General features: G+C 49.6%; 1 protein-coding gene across 1 annotated transcript in view; it reads left to right on the forward strand.

Annotated features, from left to right (window-relative positions):
- SND1 (staphylococcal nuclease and tudor domain containing 1) overlaps window positions 1-23,522 on the forward strand; it is a 466,768-nt gene that overhangs the window by 40,065 nt on the left and 403,181 nt on the right. Inside the window, exons 3-6 of the mRNA XM_074976653.1 lie at window positions 7,044-7,164; window positions 14,674-14,752; window positions 17,315-17,475; window positions 18,481-18,572. Of these exons, the coding sequence (XP_074832754.1) occupies window positions 7,044-7,164; window positions 14,674-14,752; window positions 17,315-17,475; window positions 18,481-18,572 (453 nt within the window). The remainder of the gene's footprint in view (window positions 1-7,043; window positions 7,165-14,673; window positions 14,753-17,314; window positions 17,476-18,480; window positions 18,573-23,522) is intronic.

Genomic DNA, 23,522 nt, shown 5'->3' on the forward strand with positions numbered 1-23,522 from the left:
TCGGGGTTTAAGTGAGTCATGCTGTGAGGCTATACCGGCCTGTGATGGGCATAGTGAAAGCATTCACTGCCTGGGAGAGTGTCACATTACCCAGAAGTGTTCCCACTGCACTAAGCTTACAGCCAGGGCCAGGAAAGACAGATGAGGCTCAAAATGATCTTGTTTGATAAGGCTCTCTAGCCGGAACCGCCAGAGAAGCCTCATGCAGAAGGGCCCTCTGGGTTGCATAAAAGGAAGGCAGCCTTTTTGACCCCCTCAGTGCAGAAGAGGAGGAAACTCTCCCCGGCTTGATCCTTGCCGGCGGGCCCAGCGGGCAGGATGAGTGGAATGCAAAGCCCCCAGCCGCGAGCTCATGAAAGTGGCAGTGCAGCAGCGCATGTGGCAGAGGCTGAGCCTCCAATTACACAACAGGTGGCATGGAAGGCGCTGCAAGCACCAGAATCGGCGGCACCGGCCCCCGCAGCACTGATGGCGCAGGGGCACCCGGCACGGAGCCTATGGGCTCTGGAGGAAGCTACCCGCGTGGCACCGCCGCTGAGTGCTGAGCGCAGCGCTGACAACGGGGCCAAGATCCCCAGCACGGGGAGGGGCAAGGCAAAAACAAAATCTCGGCACCTCAGTCCATCTCCAGGCAGGGCCGTGCTGCCCTTATCTCCTAGCACCACCCCCCAAGATACACACGCCGCACTGATGGGCTGTAACTCCACCAGCTTATTTAGGGCCCCCCTCTCCGTTCCTCCAATTTCGCTGTGGCTTGGGCCACCTTCATCATTTCTGGGCATGGAGTACCTTGAGTACTATCACAAACCAGCTTCACCGCTATCTGTCGTCGCGGAGGTCCTGCTGTCCCAGACATCATGGGTACACTCCCCGATTGTGGTCCAGGTCTCCATCACCGGGCCCTTGCCCATGCTGCTATGGTTGTCCTCATCATGCTGAACACAGACACCACAGGTCTAGATCCAAGGGCAGGTCCTTCCCTGCTACTCGTCAGTACTCCCATGTACACTCTCGCTCTGGGATGGGAACACAGTTGTCTCGGGGAATTAGGTCCAGAATCCCGAGACTTCCCTTCACAGTCCTCCAGGGAGCAAGTATATCACTGAACTTGGGAGCCAGAGGATTTGAGGGAGGTGTACCCCAGTGGTTCCTCCTCATCCTCCCCAGTTGAGGCCATGGCCCCCGGGGATGTTTTCCCCCTCGGATGACCTTAAACAATTCCAGGAGCTGTTCAAAAGAGTAGCTTTCACGCAGGACATTCAAATAGCAGAGGTGCAGGAGAAGCATCATAAACTCCTGAAAAATTTGAGACCCCCGGCTTCATCTAAAATCGCTATCCTGCTGGATAAAGCCATTATGGAGTCAGCCACTAACATATGGCAGACCCCGGCCTCTATTCCTCCTACAAACGAGAGCAGATAAGAAGTACTTCGTCCCAGCCAAGGGCATGGAGTTCCTCTTTAGTCACCCGCAGCCCAATTCTTTGGTGGTTGAATCGTCCCAGCAGAGGTCGAAGACATCTCAGTATGAGTCGGGGGCGGGGCGGGGGGTGTCAAATAAAGATGCTAAGAAGCTAGAGCTGTTTGGCAGGAAGGTATATTCCTCCTCTACGCTATTATTGAGAGTGGCAAATTACACAGCACATCTATCAAACCACAACTTTGACCATTACTCATGGATTCACTCCCAGAGGACAAGAAGCCGGAGTTAAAGGCAATTGTCCAAGAGGGCTATGCGGCGTCGCGGATGGGAGTCCAAATTGCCCTGGATGTGGCGGACACAGCAGCACGTTCAACAGCTGCAGCAGTGGTAATGCGTAGGGAATCCTGGCTCCAGACGTCTGGTATTCCCAGGGACCTGCAGGCGAAGATCGTGGATCTTCCCTTTGATAAGCAAAAGCTGTTTGCGGACTCAACTGACTCGGTCCTCCACTCCAGCAAAGACTCGAGGGCCACACTTAGGACCTTGGGTATTTATACTCCCCCATACAAGAAGAAATTTTATCCTCAGCAAAGACGCTATGCTTACCAACCACAGCGTGCTAAATGTCAGTGAGGCTACGACCAAGGGTGCCATCAACAGCAGCAGCAATACAGGACTCCCAGGCGATGTTCTCAGCAAAGCCATACACCCTCGGGGCAGGCCCAGAGACAGCAAGTTGACAGGTATGTCGGGGGCTGCACTATCAACACCATCGCTCAATGCCACTCATTTCGTGTTCCATCATTGCCTCAAACCATTCCACTCCCAATGGCAAAAGATCACCACGGGGAAATGGGTGCTAGAAATTATAGCCACGGGTTACACGATCCCTTTCCAGTCACTTCCACTGACGAAGCCTCCCGCCAGGCCTCATCTCAGGGACGCTGCCCGCGAGGCGAGGCTCAAGCAGGAGGTAGATCACCTCATGTTCATAGGGGCGGTGGAAAGAGTGCTGGAACAATTCCAAGGGAAAGGTGTTTATTCACGCTACTTCCTAACAGAGAAGAGAACAGGAGGCTGGAGGCCGATCTTGGATCTACGGGGCCTCAACCGTTACTTGTGCAAGCAACGCTTTCGGATGATCACAGTTGCCTCCATCCTTACGGCACTGGACGATGGAGACTGGTTTGCAGCCCTTGACTTACAAGATGCTTACTTTCATATAACAATCCACCCGGCACACAGATGCTTCCTCCGCTTCACAGTCGGCAGGGAACATTTCCAGTACAGGGTTCTTCCGTTCGTCTTATCCTCGGCACCCAGAGTCTTTACCAAAACCCTGGCAGTGGTATCAGCCTACCTGCACAGACAGGGGTGTTTATTTTCCCATATCTGGACGACTGTCTGCTGAAAGGGGTCTCAAAGGCAGAGGTCTTATGCATGATACGTGTCACCGCGAACATGTTTACTTCGCTAGGCCTAGTTATCAATCTTGCAAAGTCAAAGACCGAACCCACACAAGATATAGAGTTCATAGGGGCACGCATAAACTCTATCACAGCAAGAGTATACCTGCCCGACGCCCGCTCCTGCACCATCAACTCCCTGGTGCAAGTCATGACGTACAGCCCCACGGTGCCGGTCCTAATGTGCCTGCAGCTGTTGGGGCACATGCCGGCAGTGACGTTTGTGGTACAGAATGCCAGGTTACACATGCGAAGCCTGCAGCATTGGCTGGCGAGTGTTTACAAGCTGGCATCCCACACTGTCCACGGGGTAGTGTTGCCCACGATGGAGGTGCGCAGATCCTAGTGTGGTGGGAAAATCCCAAGAATCTGCTAGTGGGGGTGCCTTTTTACCAACCGCAAATTTCTATTTTTCTTACTACCGACGCTTCCCACGTAGGATGGGGAGCGCACGTTGGCAGCAAGGTGACGCAAGGGCTATGGTCCCCTGCGGAACAGACACTGCACATAAACATACTGGAGCTCAGAGCAGTGTTCAACGCATACAGATGTTTTCGAGATTACCTGCATGGCAAAGTAGTCGGGATCAATACCGACAATACCTCCACTATGTTCTACATCAATCGACAAGGAGAGGCACGATCCCGTGCATTATGTGCGGAAGCAGTCTGATTGTGGAACTGGTGCATTGCCACCAACAACGCTGAAAGCCTCGTACTTGCCGGGCGCTCACAATGTGAAGGCGGATCAGCTAAGCAGGCGCCTCGCACTCACGCACGAATGGCAGATCCGCTCCGACCTGCTACGGCGCATATTTCGTACATGGGGGTTTCCCCAAGTCGATTTGTTTGCCACCCAGTACAAGAAGTGTCCTCAGTAGTGCTCCAGAGCAGGAATAGGGCGGGGGTCCCTGGGGGACGCATTCATGATTTCATGGAAGGGCCCTCTACTCTATGCGCTTCCCCCCGCAACGCTTATCCACAAGGTTCTGCAGAAAGCCAGAAGGGAGAGAGCTTGCATGATACTCATAGTCCCAACTTGGGACCGGCAACAATGGTTTCCCTTGCTTCTGCGCATGTCGGATTGTCCACCACTTCCCCTACTGGTGGCGCTAGACTTACTCACGCAGGCTCAGGGGTCCATAGTGTACCTGCACCCTCAGGGTCTGCGCCTACAAGCATGGCTAATCCATGGCTCAGCGCCTTAGAGCACGTGTACGGAGGGAGTACAACAAGTCTTGGAGTGTAGCCGAAGGACCTCCACCAGGAGGACTTATTAACAGAAATGGACTCTATTTACAGCCTGGTGTTCCGCCAAGCAGTTAGCTCCCCTTGACGTTCCTATAACCATAATACTAGAATACCTATTGGACCTCAAACGAGACGGGCTTTCTCTATCCTCGCTAAAGATCCACCTTGTTGCTATATCAGCTTTTCGGCATACAGAGGAAGGGCCTACTGTATTCGCCCACCCTGTCGTCACAAGGTTCTTGAAAGGGCTGGTAAACCTTTACCCCCCCTTGAAAGCTGCTTCTGCTGTCGTGGAATTTGGACTTGGTGCTCAGCACGCTATCGGGACCACCCTTCGAACCGTTAGCCACGGTACCCCTCCGACTCCTTACGATGAAAACAACCTTCCTCCTTGCGATTACGTCAGCCCGCAGGGTGAGCGAGCTCGCAGCAGTGATGGCAACGCCGCCCTGCACGGTATCCTCAAAGGAGGCAGTAACCTTACGGTTATACCCAGCCTTTGTTCCAAAAGTTTCCTCGGAGTTCCATCTTAACGAGGGTAAAACTATTGGTTTGTTTTACCCGAAGCCTCACAGCTCCAGCAAGGAGGTGTGCCTACATCTCCTAGACGTGAGAAGGGCATTGGCCTTTTACATAGACAGAACTAAGTCCTTCTGGAAAACGGACAGGCTCCTAGTGTCTCCTCGCTCCCAGGTCAAAAGAGGAAGGCCTCTCTTCAGAGAATTTTCAAAGCACATTGTGTCCTGTATAAAAATGTGCTATGAGCTTCAAAAGACCCCTTTGCTGGCCCTACCTTGAGCTCACTCCACCAGGGCGGTGGCGGTGTCAACAGCCTTCAAGGGCATCGCGTTAAAAGACATCTGTAGAGCGGCGACCTGGTCACCTTCGCCAAGCATTATGCCCTACATCAGGTATTCGAGGAGGATACCCGTCTGTCGACAGCAGTCCTCTCGGGGGCAAGCTGCACATGAATCGATTACCCACCTCCTTACTTGGGTCACTGCTGGGTAGTCACCTATTGTGGAGAACCCTCGGGGACCACTCGAAGAAGAAAGAAGTTACTCACCTGTAGTAACGATGGTTCTTCGAGATGTGTTCCCCGTGGGTGCTCCACCACCTGCCCATCCTCCCCGCTTCGGATCTGTCTGTTTTTCAGGAGCATCCAAGGTGGTTGGTCAAGGAACTGGCGGGGACTGGATCGCGCACATGGCCCCGGGTGCGCAAGGGAGCGGCGTGCGTCGGCACATGCGTGATCCAATAGAAACTGCTAGAAGAATTCCGATCTGCGGCGCCATGCAAGTCCGACACCTATTGTGGAGCACCCACGGGGACACATCTTGAAGAACCATCGTTACTACAGGTGAGTAACTTCTTTTTCCAGGGCTTAATCACCTGACAGTTAGGAAGTTTTTCCCTAGTGTCCAGCCTAAACCTCCCTTGCTGCAATTTAAGCTCATTGCTGCTTGTTCTATTGGAGGTTAAGGAGAATAATTTTTCTCTTCCTTGTAAATGACCTTTTAGGTATTTGAAAAGCTGTTATGTTCCCCCTCTTTCTCTTTTCCAGACTAAACAAACCCAGTTCTCTCAATCTTCCCTCATAGGCCATATTTTCTAGACCTTTAATCATTTTTGTTGCTTTTTTTTGGACCTTCTCCAATTTCTCCATCTTTCCTGAAAGGTAGTGCCCAGAACTGGACACAGTACTCTAGATGAGAGGCCTAACTGGTGCAGAAGTAGAGTAGAAGAATTATTGCTTGTATCTTGCTTATGGTATTTCTGTTGATGCATCCCAGAAAGATGGTTGCATTTTTTTGGGAACAGTATTGCGCTGACTCTCATTTAGCTTGTGGACCACTATGACCCCTAGGTCCCTTTCTGCAATACTCCTTCCTAGATGGTCACTGCTTATTTTGTATTTATGAAACTGATTGTTCCTCCCTAACTGGAGTACTTTGCATTTATCCTCATTGAACTTTGTCCTTCAGACCACTTCAGTTTGTCCAGATCATTTTGAATAACCATAGTCTCCAAAGAATTTGCAGCTCTTCCCAGCTTGGTATCATCTGCAAACTTGATAAATGCACTCCTGCCATTATCTAAATTGTTGATGAAGATCCTGAACAAAACAGTCCCAAACTGATCCCTGCAGAACTCCACTTGTTGTACCCTTCCAGCATGACTATGAACCATGGTGCCTCCCAATTCTGTCCTTGCAGATAACTTGTTCTTCCAAACCCCTGAACTGCAGATGGCCTCTCTGAGGTCTCCTGCGGGAACAGTGAAATGTGCTCTGGCCAAGGGAACCCATAACTCTTACACAGCTGCTCTTATGAGTAGCTGCAGTGCAAGGCAGTCTGTCAGAGCTCATTTTACAAATGGGGTAACCGAGTAACTTTGCCTGGGTGGTCATCCACCAGGCCAGCTTTGGAAGTGAGACTAGTACCCATCTCCTGAGTCCCAATCCAGTGCTCTGTTTACTAGTAGGGATGTTAATGTTTAGCTGGTAAACCTCACGCTAGACAGATGAGGCTTACCAGTTATGGTTAACCAATGGGGCAGGAGCAGCCACCTGCCTGCCACAGGCAGGAGGGGGTATCTCCAGTCCGGCAGGGCACTCCAGCCTGGCTGAAGCACCCCTTGCCCCATGGCATGAACAGGCTGGGTCATTGTGGATGGTCCAGAGCAGCCCCTGTGTACTGCGAGTGGGGTGCTCCAACTCCCAGCATGTAATCAGTTAAACATAGTATTTAACCAGTTTACTAACTTGGATTTTACATCCCTTTTTACATGGCAGCACTGCCTCCCTATGAGATCTCTGGGGCCTATGCCCAGCAGTGGATGGGAAGCCCTTGTGGTCTGATGGTGCTTGTTTTGACTTGCAATGACTGTCTTCTGTTTTACCCAGCCTTGGGGATTTCCAGCTCGTGAATTCCTGCGGAAGAAGCTTATTGGGAAGGAGGTGTGCTTCACGGTGGAGTACAAGACCCCACAAGGCCGGGAGTATGGCATGGTGTACCTCGGGAAGGGTGAGTAGTGTGCTGGAGAGCTGCTAGATGCCCACAGGGCAAAGCGCCCTATGCATCATGTGAAGTGATATGCTGTACTCCAGTCTGGAGCTGCTGCTAAGGCTGGGTGAACCTGTCACCCCACTGTACATCCGTGTTCTCCTCCCTCCTGTGGAGTTTTCCATAATGCAGGCCTCAGGCTGCCGCCACTTAGTGTGCCCATGAATTCCAGGGCAAGTTGGTTGTCGGTGCTTAGTGGACCTTTGGGAGCTCTCTGGAGTTGGAAGCTGAGTTCTGATAGTGCTGTTAGCTATGCAGGAACTGTGGTCTATCATTGCTGAATGTGTTAGAGCTCCAGGCTGTGTCAGGTCATGGTGCTAATTGAATTCCCTTAGATTTCCTATTGCAATCCTTACTGCTATAATAAATCTTGTGGCTTTAGTTAACAGGAGACAGGCAACAGAAGGGAGTTCTCATGGCTCCCTTGTAGTTGGTAGCCAAGAGGGTGTGCAATGAATTGTCTTGTATGGGTCAGCATAGTGAGTGTTCATTGCCCATAGAGCTGCTTGAGAACAGCGACTCAGATGGGGGCTGACTCTCTGGCATGTCTAGCCCTGGAGTTGTGCTCTGAAAGCACCATTGCCCCCTTTTAGGTCACTGTTCTAGAAGTTAGTCTTCTGTCCTGCAAAGCTTTGCTGAGCAGCTTGCAGTGGCCTACACTAGCTATCTTGCTTACATGGAATCTGTTAGGGTAATCGCAGCAGGTAGAAAAAGTCATTGCTGCCTATGGGGCAAGGAAAGCTGTAAAAGTGGCACCACTGTCATAAATATCCTGGGTGCTAGCTTCAGTGAGGAGGGGTTGGGGCTGAGGGAGGAATGTGAGTTGTGTGGCTTGTTAAATGCTCCTGGAATAAAATGTCTTCTAGTGAAGCTCATGAGCCCAGTCTTGCTTCTGTTCTGCTGATCTCCCGGAATTTAATCTCTACATCCTTGCCCTTGCTGTGGAATGGGTCAGAAACCCACATCTGTGGTGTTCCCATCTCAGAAACCCACATCTGTGTTCTTCCCATCTCCAGGAGTTTTTGAAAGAGTTGGGGCAGAGGTGATCGGACAGCATCTTATATTTTTACAGGCCCTAGTGTAAAGAGGCACTGATCATGATTTCTGTGGGCCTTTGGGTACCTTCCAAGATTCTCAGGCCGGAAGGGATCACTATTTTTCTAGTCTGACCTAATGTAGTTGGAGAGAAGAAAACATGGAAAGAGGATATAAGGTATTGGATGGAGAGCAAATAGACACAAACCAATGGAGAGAGTGAACTATGACCAAAAAGTGGAGAGAAGCCAAGTGTGAGTCGAATGAAAGGCATACGTGCACAGGAAGTGACAGTTTACTTTTCATTCATGCAGGTCACTGTTCAAAGCAGTGTACAGGTGGGACTCAGCTGATTTATACCTCTAAAATGATGGGGGATTCTTGGGGGCTTGAGTACTTTATGCAATGACTCATAGGCTGTGAGGTTTTCAGCCTTGTTCTTGTGTGAGCACACCTGTGGAATGCATATACATGCAGTATGGAAATAGGCATGAGTTTGACATTGAGGGTAATTAACCACTGGAACAATTTCCTGAGGGTTGTGGCAGGTTCTCCATCACTAGCCATTCTTAAATCCAGACTGGGAGTGTTGCTTTAGGAATTACTGTGGGGCAGGTCTCTGGCCTGTGATACAGAGAAGGTCAGACCAGAAGCTAGCAACAGTCCTTTCTGGCCTTGGAATCTGAGCAAGGCTCATTCCAAAACGGTGTGCTGGGGTTAGACTTGGCAGACTAATAGTGCCTGGCCAGTTCAGCGTTTGCAAGGTAGACCTTCAGAGAACATGTAGTGGCATGGTCTGGAATTAAATACAATGGCATGCCCATGGCCTGTTCTCTCCTTCCCTGAGCTCCAGGAGGGCACTGGGCACTGAAGGGCACTGACAAGAAAACAGCTGTGAACGTGCCATCTTCATGCTACACTTCCCCATCCTTTTTTTCTCTTCCCATTCTTTGTTCTGTGTTGCTAATTCCTCTTGACTTTATGGCTTATGGGTTTCTGTGTGTGGAGGGGCTGACTTGTTTAGCTTTCTCCAGGGGTGTTGTATCCCAAGGGCCCATCCCTGCTCAACCGTTGTTCCGCCTCTTCCTGCTCCTTCTCCACCCCCTTCCCTGAGGCCATGTCCATACCCTCCCTCTTCTTGTGCTAGCTCAGTACTTCCATTGCTCTCCTCACTCCTGAATCACAGGATTAGCTGTCATGGGTTGCAGATTGGCAGCAACACCACTTAACTGTTGTTGTGTTGGGGGGGGCGGGAGATGAGCATCCACTCCATGACCCTTCCTTTGAGTCCATGCCTATGTCTTTGACGACAGCGGTTCTAGCTCATGCAGGGAGGTGGCTGCAGCAGCAGAATAGGACTAATCTCTCCTTGCCTAAATTACTCAGTGCATTTTGTTTCCCCTGCATCCCCTTGCTAAACTAGTTGGTTCTTGCACAAGGATATGAAGTGTCTAAGCCAATGCATAGTAAATTGGTGGTCACCGAAGAACCGGCCAGTCATACAGCACTGTCCTAACCCAGCAGTAGACTCAGGGTGTGTCTAAACTATGCTGGGGATTGACCTGGCAGGGATCAATCCACGGGGTGTCGATTTGTCGTGTTATTCAAAATGTATATTAAATGATCTTCACTCACTCCTGTGGATGCTTGTACTCCAGCACAGTGAGAAGAGTGGCTGGCATTGATGGGAGAACAGCCTCCATTGGCCTCGTGGTGTAGAAGACACTGGTAGATATGTAGAATTCAGCTATGCAACTTGCATAGCTGAGGTAGACCAATGATAATGGTAAGAGTTGGCAAAGCGTAATGGGAGCATAACCTTCCTCAGCCTTCAGAGTCTGGCCTGTCTGAGTCCCTTGTGGTCTTTGCTCTCATCCATCTCTATTCACACAAGGGATTGTTACTTGCTAATCCTGTCCGTTATACGCTTCGGAACATGAGCCAAACTCTTAATGAGCACTAGCAGGGCATTTTCCCTGGAGCTGGGTTGTCTCATCATTGCTACAGCCTCTGCCTCTGGAGTAGCTTGAGGCTGAGGATACAGGGTATTGAACTAGATGCACCAGTTTCTGATCTACTCTGGTTGCTGCTGCCTTTGGGATGGAAGTATGGTATCGGTGCTTATGGCACTAACCAGCAACTTGGCAGACCTTGGTACAGTTCTGCAACTCCCTAACTTCTGTAGCAAATCCACACCTCTGCCAGGGGCTCCATAAGGCACTGGGTGAGACAGTGTCTGGGCCTCATTTTCCCATCTATTCTGTCTCATGGCCATGCAAGGATAAATGTGTTAAGTACAGAGATCCGGGTAGTAAATGAGAGCTTTAGGTTCAAGCCTTGTGGTTTTGCCCTCCTTTCCTAAAGGGGCGAGTCCACAGCTTCTTGCATCTTGCAGATGGGAATACTCTGCTCAGGTAGTCCTAGTGTCGTCATATGGCCCTTATTTATCCTTCCCCTTGACTATGTGAAGCCTTCTGTACATGCCTATTCAATGTTTTCAACCCTTTCCTTCACAGCGGATTAGTCAAGTGGTTTCTCAGATGCTCATGTCAGATCTCCACTCCCTTGCTCTTTCCTGAACTGCAGTCTGTCAGCCTTGTCTCTAATTCACTGCCTTCATGTGACCCAACTTGAGTTACTGCTCAGGAGAGGCGTGAGCCTGGAGTCCAAGGGGAGGCAGGTACAGTGGGGGAGCTGTGCATGGAGAGCGCTTGCCTTGCCAGCAAACTCGACTCCTCTTGCTCTTACAAACCAAAGGACCATCCTCTCCCAGGTATTTCAGTAAGGGGCTACAGCTGCTTGGAACCTGCCATCAGCCTGTCTGGAGTAATTGCTGTTGGCTGCTGATGAACCAGTAGCAGAGGCCAAGCTGAAGACCTACCACTGCCTAAGCCATCCAGCCTGTCATAGGAATTACCACACTAGATCAGGCCCATGATCCATTGAGCCTGGTCTCACAAGAGCAGACAGCAGCATGGTGCTTTGAGTGGGGTGAGGGAATGGAGGGTAAAACCCTTAAGTGGCCAGCTGTGGGAAAAATCTACCCCAAATCCTTTTGAAAATCTGATGCTGTGATTGACTCCTTGGGGGAGACCCATTGTTTCTAGCTCCCCAGCTTCTGTAGAAAATCCATACTTCTGTTGAGGGTCCTAGAGAGTTTGTTTTTATCATCAGAAGGCAGAAGTAGTAGAGTGCGTAGTCTGCTGGAAATAAATCTTGAAAGGGTTTTGTTCTGATGTGACACTACTATCAGTTTAAGTGCTTTGTTTCGGTGTTCTTCATCCTTGTTCTGACACACAAAAGGTTTTTATGCCAGGCTTCCTGTGTAGGTGTCTGCTGTATTGTTAAACTGTGTGACAGGACTGGATTTAGATGAATAGACAAAGCATAAAACATTTCCTGATGAAGTTTGTCAAAATGTCAATACAATTAACAGCCACTGGAGCCTCAGCAGGAGGGAAGGGACAGATGCCTTCCTCCTGCTAAATTTTTATTCTGTTAAGGTAAGAAGCTTATGACCTTTATACTTGATCTTGTTCTTAGTTTTGGGCTGATTGAAATAGAAGCACCCACCTTGTGGATAGGAAACATCCCAGTTGAGGCCTTCTAGTAGAGCTGGATTTGTCCTCCCAAGCATCACTTATGTGGTCTTCGAGTGGCTAACAGAGTTCTCCCTCAGTGTGACTGGCAGAAGGATCGCTACAACTCTAGATATGTTGCAGGAAATCTGAGATGCTTTCACTCTGTGAATGAACCTAGAGCAGAGGCTGCTGCAGCCTCACCTGGGGTATACCATAAACTGTGGGGAGAGCAAAGCAAAAACTGCTCTCCTCTTCAGTTCACCTGAGTTGTCAGCTTCTCTGGGCATGCTACTAATCTGGCCCTGCCCTTGCCAACAGAATAGTTCCAGCCTCGCAGGCAGGAGTCTGTTCTGTGGAGGCAGTGAGGTGTACCCTCGGATCGCTGTGGTTAGGTCTGATCCAAGGCTGCCACAAAGTCCACTATTGACTCTGCTTGGAAACAGCATTTGTGTGGCTGTGTGCTATTGTAGGAGTTGAAAATATCCCTTTCCTGGGACAAAAACATTTGTCTAGAATTCTGTGCATAATTAACTGCCTGTCCCATACAATGGCTTCTGCTGCAGGAGAGGGTCCAGTCACGTGTAAATATTTATCAGACTGATGTGGAAATCTTATGTCCAGATTCTCTCCCTTATTCCTGTGGTCATTGCTCCTCCTAACTGAGTGTCCTAAATGGCATGCCTCACACATTCTTCTCCTTGCACTCAGCTGACACCATACTTATGCTTGGCGACCAGTGCCTGTTGCCACTAGACTGCACTGCATTGATCTAGGTCAGTGCTGCCCAATTTAATTGGCCATGGAACCCTTTTAAGCTTGAAAGAATTTTGTGGAACCTCTAAGTCTTATATATGGAGCTGAAAACTCCATAAAAATGAGTAAGGATGATAAATGTTAAACCCCAAACCCACCTCAGCCCCAACCAGCCCGCAGGACTAACCTATCCATACAGAGGCCCCCAGCCTAACTCTGCCTGGACAAACTCTGCCTGAGCTAGCTCCTCCTGTTACCTCACCCATCATGGCTCATGAGCCTACCTTAGCCACTGCTGCTCCTCTGACTCTAGTCCCAAGGGCCTGATTTTATTGGCCACCCTATGGCAACATGAGGGACCAGTCACAGTCAACGAAAGGCAAGGATGACCCAGGAACCACAGGACCTATCTGGCTCCCCTTGCCCTGCCCCCATTGTGTGTGTGCCAAATACTTTGCGAGTGAGGGGCTCTTTGTGGCTCCCTGCCCTGCTGCCACTGGAAATAATTGAACTAAACTGGGTTGGTTTAATGGCTGGTTTCCTCCCACTGCCCTGCCAGCTCTTAAGCCAATCAAATTTAGTTCTGTTGTTTCAGCTGGGGCAGGGCAGGGAGTCGCAAGAGGAGTCAGCAGTGGCAGCTTCTGGAGCCTCAAATGACTCCTTAAAGAGCTGTATGTGGCTCTGGAGCCACGGGTTGCCAACCCCTGATCATAGTCAATTTGTATTTGTCATGATTTGTTTTTTTAAGTACGAGAAATCACTTGATTATACTATATTGCTATTCAGTTATGCACGTGAGCCAAATTCCCTGAGAGTATGGGGATTTACGGTGGTATAACAGGTGACCGCACCACTCACTGCGTGCAGCACTGCGTAGTGACATCTCCAGTCTCTGGCTAAGTTGACAGTACACAGGGACACTTATCATGGCAAACAAATGCAAATTGTTTTAAATGAAATTTTTAAATGCTTAAATATTTTTTAAATCATAAAATGTTATTGTAATGGAATTTTCTGTTGCAACCCTTATTTTCATGTCAGCGGCACATCATCTGGAAAACACTGATCTGGGTGTTCCCTGGGGCAAAGTCATGCGCAGTGGTTTTGGTGATCATGAAACTTGTGCTCCTGAATCACTGCAGCACTTCTAGGAAATCCTGGTCACATGGCAGCTGCTAGAATCCTGATTTGTGGCTATTCCGTCCTTTCCTGAGTGCACAGAGGGATCATCCAGGTAGTGATTTGGAGGAGAAGGGGATCAAACTCCATAATCTGACTGGGTAAAAGTGGCTAGCTGGGGAATTAAGTCAACTGGGAGTGGAGTACACTTCTGCTGATGTGCTTCTCTTGCTCTTTTGAGGCGCAGTGACCCATATTTCATGTGAGGATGGTGATTTGTGATGTGGAGAGTTAACTGTAGCTCTGGTGACAGAAGCCATTTTGCCCCTCTAGATCCTACCCTACTCTCCTTTCTTGATCCCCGGCCTTGCCAATAGCTTTCCATTGACTATCCCAGTCAGTCCTGGCCTTTGCTAAATTTGCCAGATGCAGCTGCAGTGGTTTAGGTGTAGCAGATTTGTTTGCTGTTCTGAGGTAAAATACCCTGAGTCAGGAAATCTGGTTGATATGGAGGTTGGAGCTGCTTGATGAGAGAGATTAGAGCTAGACAGAGCCAGTGGTGCCAAGTAGAGGGGTTCCTGCTACCAAGGCAACTGGCAGTTCCCCAGGGGAGCCCCCTGTGGTGTCAGTGCCAGCAGCACAGAGAGAGCTGAAGCTGCATTTAGCACTTTAGCGTGCTTCTCTGGTTCAGGTGCGTCAGCGGGCAGGGGAGTGCTAACTGCTGATGGTGCCAGCATGGTGTGTATAGAAGCTGGTACCCATCGTTTCTCAGCTGGCTTTCTCCATAACAAACCTAACTCTCCAGCTCAGCAGCTTAAACTTTGCCCTTTCTTTGTCTCTGTTTGTTTGCCTCCAGTGGTTGTCCTGATATTTTGGATACAAGTCTTTTTGTCTGTATAACTCGGCCTCTCTCCCAAGAGAGGTGATGCAATGACAACACGTGGGACCCATTGAATCTGATTTAATTTCTTCCTCTTTCCAGACACCAGTGGGGAGAACATTGCAGAGTCTCTTGTGGCAGAAGGCCTGGCGTCTCGCAGGGAAGGAATCCGAGCCAATAAGTATGTGTATTTCCTGCTGTCCTCTAAACTTGTCCTGGGGTTCACATGTCTTGTGGCACTGGACTTTCCCAAACAACTTGGCTTTGACTTTGTAGTGGTTACTTCCTCACTCTGTTCAGGGAACAGGAATTGAGTTCTAGGCTTTAGGCAGTATGATGTGTTGGACTGTGCTAGCAACTTCCCAGTGGCAGCTCCCCCTTCCCTTAGGATCATGGTGAAGTTGGGGGTAAACAAAATTTTCTGCCCCTTATCATGCTTTTCCAACATTCTGGAACTACTTTAAGGCTTTGAAAATGTGTGAGATGCTGCTAGCTGAAGAGCAACCTCCTGCAGGGCTGTCCTGGGCCTGCTCTGTCATAGTATGCTGATGCACTGGAAGAGAGCACTGCAATTAATACACACTTTCTCAGTTCTGTATTTGCAGCACTCAGCCCACATGCATTTGGCCCTTATGCCTTCCAGACGCACAAGACTTGTGTTAGCATCTTTGAGCTTACCTGTTAACTTGCTGGCCTGGCCTCTCTCTGGAAACAGTATCTCCAACAGCTTTCATGAGTAGCTCTTCCAGTGGCCTTTGGGAGACCCAGTGTTTTAACTACAAGATGTCCAAGGATCTCTCCAGTGCATCCTTAGGCTTGGGTTGCTGTATTAGGGGCTATGTCTACACTAGCACCCCCCTTTCAAAATGGGGGTTGCTAATGAGGCACTGCAATGAATATGCCATACCTCATTAGCATAATGACAGCTTCAGCAATTTCAAAGTGCTGCTTTCAATAGCTCATGGCTTGTCTACGTGGGGTCCTTTTTGAAAGGACCCCGTGCACTTGGAAATCACCGTATTCCTATTTGGTTATAGGAATAAGGGGATTTCGAAGTGTGTGGGGTCCTTTCAGAAAGGACTCTATGTAGATGAGCCCCATGTGATCTGATGTGCAATAGGAAGAGACTCAAGGCAGCATGTGATGTCTGTTGGCTTGAGTTGAATGCTCAGCCTTCCTGCTAATGAAGATGCAAACAGAGCACTTGTCTGTTGCAAGCAGTTACCTAAGACACAGAGGTTAAAAGATGCTGTCCACCAGCTATGTCATTGCAATATGTGCCTAGGTCCTGTTGCTGATTCCTGACAATAAAATAAGATGGTTTCCTTATGCAGGGAAGGGATCCTTTAGCCCTCTTGGAGGTAGGAAACAGTCCACAGCTTTACTGCCAAGCTATGGAAAACAGGCCTCCTACGCCTAAGGCTGGCTTTTAGCTTGCACCTTGGCAGCAGTCGTGTCCTGCTGGCATCCTGTGCCTAACCAGAAGAGAGAGCCATGTGGTGCTGCCCTGGCATAGAAGTTTCTTTGGCTCCCTTTCTGGGAGTGCAGCGAGCATGTTAGCGGAGTGGCAGTACTGTGGGCTGACAGCTGCTCTTCTTATGAGATGATTGGGTAATGAATTCAGAACAGCCATTGCTAGCTGGCCAGATATCCCTGTACTCAAATCTGGTAAGGCTCACTTTGCCATGTTAAATGGAGCTCAAGTGGTGCATGAATTCAGAGGCTTCCATTGTTGGGCTTTCTCATTGTTTCCATTTTGCATGAGAAGTGAACCACAGAAGGACAAAGGTGCAGGTTGTAGTGCTGACAGTAAGTAATGAGCAATAGAATTTCTCAAGGGGCTTGGTGACACATCTGGCATTGCTCTTCCTGGCTTGTGCCATATGGGAGCACCTCTAGCATGCACTTCAGAGGCCTGTGTCCACTGCTGCAAGGTTTTGTGCCATGCTGTATCTACATCTGCAGTAACTTGATACTGTTTGGTTAGCTTTGGGATCCAGTCATGGCTGTTGGCTCTTTTGACCTAGTTGGAAATGGACTGTAGCATTCATCTGCTAAGCTTCCAAAGATAAACCAGCAGTTCCTGGAGCCAGGCTGGTGAAACCTACTCCCGCAGCAGTCTGTTACCCAACTTGTGGTGGCCTAGTCATTAATACAGGGAGTCTGGGCTCTTGGGTTGGTTGCTGGCTCAGCCACTTGCTTGGTGATAGACCTTGGGCCAGTTACAATCTTTGTGGCTGTCCCCCATGGAAGGGAGAAACTTGCTTAGGACTCAGACCTTGTCTTGCATAGATTGCACGGGCAGCTTGAACTATCTTTCCTGAGTTCAGCTCCACTGGGGGGAAGCTGTAGCAAAGTGTGTGGTTTTTTTTTTCCCCCAGTCTACTGGAGGTTAGGAAAACTGTTTGCTGCTGATCGCCTTGCCATGCTAGTATGTTCATCCAGCGAATAGTCTTAGAGGGCTTCATTGCTGCCCCTGTAAAGCATGAACTTCCTCTGCTGGGAGAGATTACTCTAAGATCTAGTTGCTGTGCATGCTATGATCAGCAAGGTGAGGTATGACTTCCCCTTGTATCTTGGAACTGAGTGGGGTTTGGATTGTGAAAGCCCCCAGAAGTGAAATGTCAAGTCAAATATGTTTGCACTAAAGCATGTAAGAGAGCCCCAGCTGCCTGCTGTGCTCCACCTCCACACACCACCTCTGTCTCCTATGCTCTTACAGTACAGCTGTGTTTCCTTCTAGTCCTGAGCAGAACAGACTGGCTGAGCTGGAAGATCAGGCAAAGATTGCAAAAAAAGGAATGTGGAGTGAAGGAACAGGCTCTCACACAGTTCGGGATCTCAAATATACTATTGAAAACCCACGACACTTTGTGGACTCCATGCACCAGAAGCCAGTTAATGGTAAGCATGTGTTGTAGCATATTGGGTTACCACCATGCATGTATAGGGTGACCATATCTACCCTGGCTGAATATGGGACATGGGGAATGACCCCCCCCCATCCCAACCAAAAGGGGATGGATGGTCACCCTATTTGGGGTGTTGGGAACAGAGCTGCTGCCCTGCCAGTGAAAATTCTGGCTTCCCTGCACTGTTGCACAGCCCAGCTCCCAGCTGAGGGAAGCCAGACAGCTCTGTCTCCAACCTCACTGTGGCTGCTGTTCAGCCCCCTGCTCAAACCCCTGTGGCTGCAGCTCCAACAGCCCCACTCCAACTCTTGTCCCCCTGCCCCCAAAGCCCGGGATCCTGTTCCAACCTCCATAGAGCAGCTCAACCCCCTGTGGGTCTGGCTCCAGCCACTGCAGTCAACCTCCTGTGGCTCCGACTCCTGCTCAATCCCCTGCTGCTCAGGCCCTGGGTTCGGTCCCACTGAAGCCCCAGTTCACCCCCTGTGGCTCTTGCTCCAACTCCTGCAGCCCCAGCTCAGCTCCAGCGCCTGCTGGGGGAAGCCTGGTGGCATCTGAGCCACTGTGCAGTCTGGCTCCTGACTCTCCCAGGTGGGGGAAGCCATTGAAACCTGTGAAATATGGGGCAGTTAGCCCCTTTAGCAAAATAAATTGGGATGCCAGAATGGCACCCGGAATATGGGGCTGTCCTGCTGAAAACAGGATGGGTATTCACCCTATGCATGTAGTTCCAGGACGTTCCCATCCTGCTAGTGCTTAATTTGGACTGTTCTGCTTTCTGACCATCCTGGGAACAAAAGCAGGTTTGAAGACTGCTCCAGTGGAGGTGGCTGTGCGCATATCCAAAGAATTGGCCTTTTGTGGCTAGGGTGGCAGGTAGGGGTGGGGCTGGGCTGCTTACATGTGGGCTTTTCTTGTGACCTGGGTTGGAATGAAATGCTGTGGTGGGAGATGCATGGCTGAACTCCTTCCTAAGAGATGAGACTCGTTTGTTCTGCAGCCATCATAGAACATGTCCGGGATGGCAGCGTGGTCAGAGCCCTGCTTCTTCCAGATTACTACCTGGTCACTGTCATGCTCTCAGGGATCAAGGTGAGCCTTAGCTCTTGTTTACATTTTCCAAAACAGTGTCTCCAAGATTACACTCGTGCTATTGCTCGGCCTCCAGTCTCCTCACAGGCCTGTTGGTCTCCCCTTACTGCTCTATGCGGAGCCTCTGCTGAGCTGCTGTGCCAACTCTACTGTGCATTGCTGCGATCAGTGCGGAGGGACCCTGTTTCACAGACTTTAGGGCTTTTACCAGTAGCCTCCTTGCCCCTCCTGAATTAGAGCAGCACAGCTGTTCAGTTGATCTTTTCCCTGGGATGCTCTAAGTTCCCTCTATCAGGACTGCCTCTTTGGTAATGGTCACCTGTGTCCCTGCCCCGCCTCTAGACTTTACCCAGGGGGGCTTGCCTTCTCATCCTTCTCCTTCTCTGTCTGAAGAATGGTGGGGGAGGAATTAAAGGAGATCTTAGCTTCTTAAGTCACTTAAAGCCCATGTCTTTTAGTAGCTTGGGGGACAAGTGCATGGAGAAATCCAGTTGAAGTGACCCCCTTTTTGAGAGCATTCTGCTGCCAATGCAGCCTTAGGAGTAGTCTTGTCACAGGCTCAGCAGACTGTGCCTCATCAGGGTTGGATCAAACTCCCATGGTGGTGCTAGTTGAGTGGGCGAGCAGTCTCTTCAGGTCTGCAACTGATCTCCGTGCTCCATTGTCGAGCTTAGAATTTGCAGATGGGTGGTAGCCCTTCTCAGGTCACACACATCCCAAACTCCTGGCCCGTGAAAATCCTGGGATAAGGGTAGCTGTACCAGTTCTCTATTTAGGAACTATTCTGTGGTTCCCAAAAACCAAAGCACTCCAGATAGTCACCTCTTCTGGACTGCCAGTAGATCAGCAAAGTTGAGGAGGTGCCTGTACTTCGGTCACTACCCTGGATTAGAATTCCCTCATGCACAGCCTGGCCATGGTTAGAGCTTTGCAAGTGCCTTCCCAGAGAACCCCTCCCATTCTCATGTGTTCATACTGCTGCCAGAGCCTGCTTTGTTGAACAAAGCCTTAGACAGGCAGAAATCACCATTACTGGTAGCCATGATGTCCATCGAATGCTTAGTCTTGAGGCTCAGTGTTCTCTCCCTGTGTGCCATTAGCCCATCTGAATGCCAAGGTGGTGTGTTTACAGAAAGCAGATGTGTGGGTAGGTGTTCAAGTGCCTGTGGTGTGATTGAAGCCCCACCTTTCCTAGTGGGAGCTGTGCGCAGTAGTGTTCCCGGCTGTGTGCACATTTTGTGGCAGTGGAAAAGTGGCCATGTTGGCTGTGCTATTGCCCACTCAGCTTTGGCCACAGCTGCCCTCTGTCCTGAAGGCAAGGAGGCAGAGCCAAAGTTGCATCAGTTGCATTGTGACCTTGTATACGTGGCATTGTGGCACCACTCAGGTTTGACCCCACTAGCCTCATGTCATGATGGAGAACTGAGAGGGCCAAACCTGCATGGGCCGTGGAGCAGTCAGTGCTGCTGCTGCTTGCTGCTGCACTAAGGTTTGCCCCTGACTCCTGCCTGGCTTCACTCTGCTTCCTCACCGCTCAGGTATAGAGCTGTGATGCTGCACCTGGGCAGGCCAGGCTGGAAGATGGGTTGAGTGTGGCATGGACTCAATGCATGAGGGATGGGACCAGTGGCTATAACAGAATGGCTCAGCAGCACCCAATGACTGGTGCATAGCATGGGAAAAGTTTCTGGCAATGTCCTTAGATGCTGGTGCTTGTCCTGACTGTGAATCAGATAACTGAAGCACCAAACTTTGGCCAACAGAGTTTGAAAACAGTAAATCTGGACTTCTGCTGCATTCAGAATGTCTGAATGGCTTGTGGCACCAAGTCAGAGGTGCTGAGTGCAAACTGCTGCTAGTCATACCAAGGAGCATGGCAGGACCTCTGCCCTCCTGCAAGTCGGTGTTTGGCCTTTCACAATGCATTGGGAGGATCTGAGTACAGTGCTGTAGCAGATTAGTGGAAGCTGCTTCAGAGCTTGTGGTTTGTGTTGCTTGCAAATGCCTGGGCTGTGAGTGGATTGGCGATGGTGTCTTGCCATGCTTGGCAGAATTAATGTGCTTTGTAAATATTATGCTGAGGGCAGTTTCAGCCAAGCCATATTGTGAGTAGGCTTTCTCAAAAGCTGTATCTTTGCTCTGTTTGTGACAGTCCTGGTGTTTGCCTGGTTTGCCTGGCATCTTTCACTGTGCTCTTGGCTCTGAGTGACCTCCCCGCCACAGAACAGTTTCTCTGTCCTTATTCACTCTTATTTGGACGGTTCCTACTTTGGAGGAGGAGGGTATTCTAGGATGCAGACACATTCTCCCCTCCCACCTGTAAGGCTCATTCTGTGACCATCATTTACTGTTGGTTTGGTGGTAATCTGAGATCCAGCCCCTTTGGGGTCCGAAGATCCTCAGGAGTCTGGGTACCAGGCAGTGGTGTCCCTAGGCAGAATCCCTAGAAGATTAGATCTCCAGCCAGACATGATTCACCATGGGACGGGTAGTTAACACATACTGTGGGGTCCTCCCTTGCCAGTTGATCCCTCCTGTTAGCACTACTGGTGGCCAGCATCCCTAACTAGATACCTGGGTTTGGTACATGCATCCTATTTGCCATTGCCTGGTCAGCATCAACTGGCTGCGTTGAAGGAAGAAGATAATTGGTTTGAGTGGGATTTCATCTTCAGAGGATGTTGTGATCGTTCTCAGTTGCCCCGATGAGTGTAGACTTGCGGCAATATCAGGAGCTCATGTTCAAGCTAGATCTTCAACCTGAAGAAGTTAAAGCGTCTGGACACAGATGGCTGGACATTTCACAGCTTTCTTGCCCCAGATAAGGCAGTGCGGCATGCTTTGTGCTCATGTCTCTGATTGCTGAATATTGTTACTTTGTTCTATTCAAAGGAGTTGGAGTTTTTATTCACACACCTGCCATCTGATTCCTTGGCAGTACAAGCAACTACCTAGATCTAGGCAACAGCACCCAAAAGCTACTCCCTCTGAAAAGAAGTGGTTCAGCCTCCTGAGAAGTCATCTTACACCTTCTTTTAGGCTCAGGATCACCAACTATTAGGCCCTTCTGGATGATTACTACTTTACCAATTATGCCAAGTTTTTAAATCCTAAGGATCAGCCCCTGGAAGAGAATAGAGCCTGATTGCAGGCCTTGGCTGAGCCAGGCAAAGGGATGGCCAAAGCTTTCCTCCACACAGCTGTTCATGCTGTGGGCTCCTCATCCAGAGACATGGCTGTGTCCATTATTAGGAGAGGCTCCTTTGCCCTTTTATTGCTAATGTCCTCAGGGACCACCAGGTAAAAGACAGAGGGTTTGTAGGCGCAAGAACTCAGCCCTGAAACACCCACTAGGACCTCTCCCTCTAAGCCTCAGTCTCCTTTGATTAGATTAAGACATGCAGCCCCTTCTTGATGACACACTTCCTCTCATTTTTGGAACCTACCTTACCCAATTTGTGTGTGGTTAGAGGGCTTTGACAAATGAGTACTGGAAATTATTCATGATGGCTATCTGGCTGAAGTTCTGGCATCTCCTATCTGCAAGTCCCCTTTTCCGGCTCCTTTTCAGGGACCACTCGCATGGTGATTTTCTGACAGGAAGTGGACTACCTTCTTCCCAAGACAGCCACTGAAAAGGGTTCATCTCAACTTCAAGGAAGGATTTCTATTTTCTGGTCGTCTTGATCCCCAGAAAGAACAGTGGATGGAGGCAGTCTCATCTTATGAGAACTGAATATATTCTTTTCAAAGCAAAATTCTCCAAGATCTTTGGTGTCATCACCCTGCACAGAGGAGGACGTGTGGTTCGTGGCTCTGACACATTTTCACATAGTAGTTTACCCATCCCACAAGAGCTCTCCAGTCGTCTTTGGTCAAAACCATTACCAATTCAGAGTACTCCCCTTTGGATTGCCTGTGGCACCTGAGTTTTACAGAAGTGTGTTTGGTGGTCTCAGCTTGGATGAGAAGAGGATTCAGTCAGCCCATACTGTGACTGGAGTTTGAACGGATCCTATGAAGTCCAGTGGGCAGCCAGATTCCTGCTCTTCCTACTGCCTTTCCTAGGTGTTTGTCAACAGGTGAGAAATCTGATGTTACCCTGCACCCCCAAGACCCATAAACTTGAATGGAGAGATCTCGGACTCATCCGCATCAAAAGCTTCTCTACCATTTGAGCTTGTAGGCCCTGGGACCTCTGTCTCTAACAGACTGCCCTGGTCTTCAGTCAGGACTTGCCTTTTCCCCTCTCCACCTGGTCTTATGTACATGTTACCTCATTGCTAGGCTCCATCTCCATTTGTCTGCAGACCTGGCTTCTGTCCCATTTACCCCTGCAGAGGGGCAACAGTGACAGGGTTACAATTCAGTCAAAGGCTTTGGAGACTTGCCTGCCAGACAAATCCAGAGAGCTTGAATGTGGATCCCTTCACACAGGCTCCTGCGACTTCTATAGTCAGATGTCTGCCTCTTTGGCTGAGTAGCTCATATGGGAGGTGCTGGGGCACAAGGCATGTGGGCCTCTCAGGAGTCCAGAATGCATCACTTTACTAGTCCTCAGGTCTGTTGGTAGAGCATGCAATGTCTTCCTTTCACTTAGCCTAGTGTTTCCCAAACTAATTTAACCAGTCCTGGGACTTTTCCTTGCAACAAAGCCCGCTGTCAGCTTTGTCCACATATCTATTCTGGTAATACCATCACTGGACCTAACCAGGTTTATTCACAGAATCGGGCACATTCTCATGCTCAACAAACATCGTATATGCCATCATGTGCCAAAAATGCCCAGATGCTTTGTATATTGGACAGACTTTAAACTCTTTGACAACTAATGGGCACAAAACAGACATGAAAACATTCCTGATCCACAAACATTTACATTTATATCTACATTTTAATGGAGTGGGCCAGTCTGTTAATGACTTGAGTTTGTGTCTTATTGAAGAATTT

This window comes from Carettochelys insculpta, chromosome 1 (genome assembly GCF_033958435.1).
Source record: "Carettochelys insculpta isolate YL-2023 chromosome 1, ASM3395843v1, whole genome shotgun sequence".
Classification (NCBI taxonomy): domain Eukaryota; kingdom Metazoa; phylum Chordata; order Testudines; family Carettochelyidae; genus Carettochelys; species Carettochelys insculpta.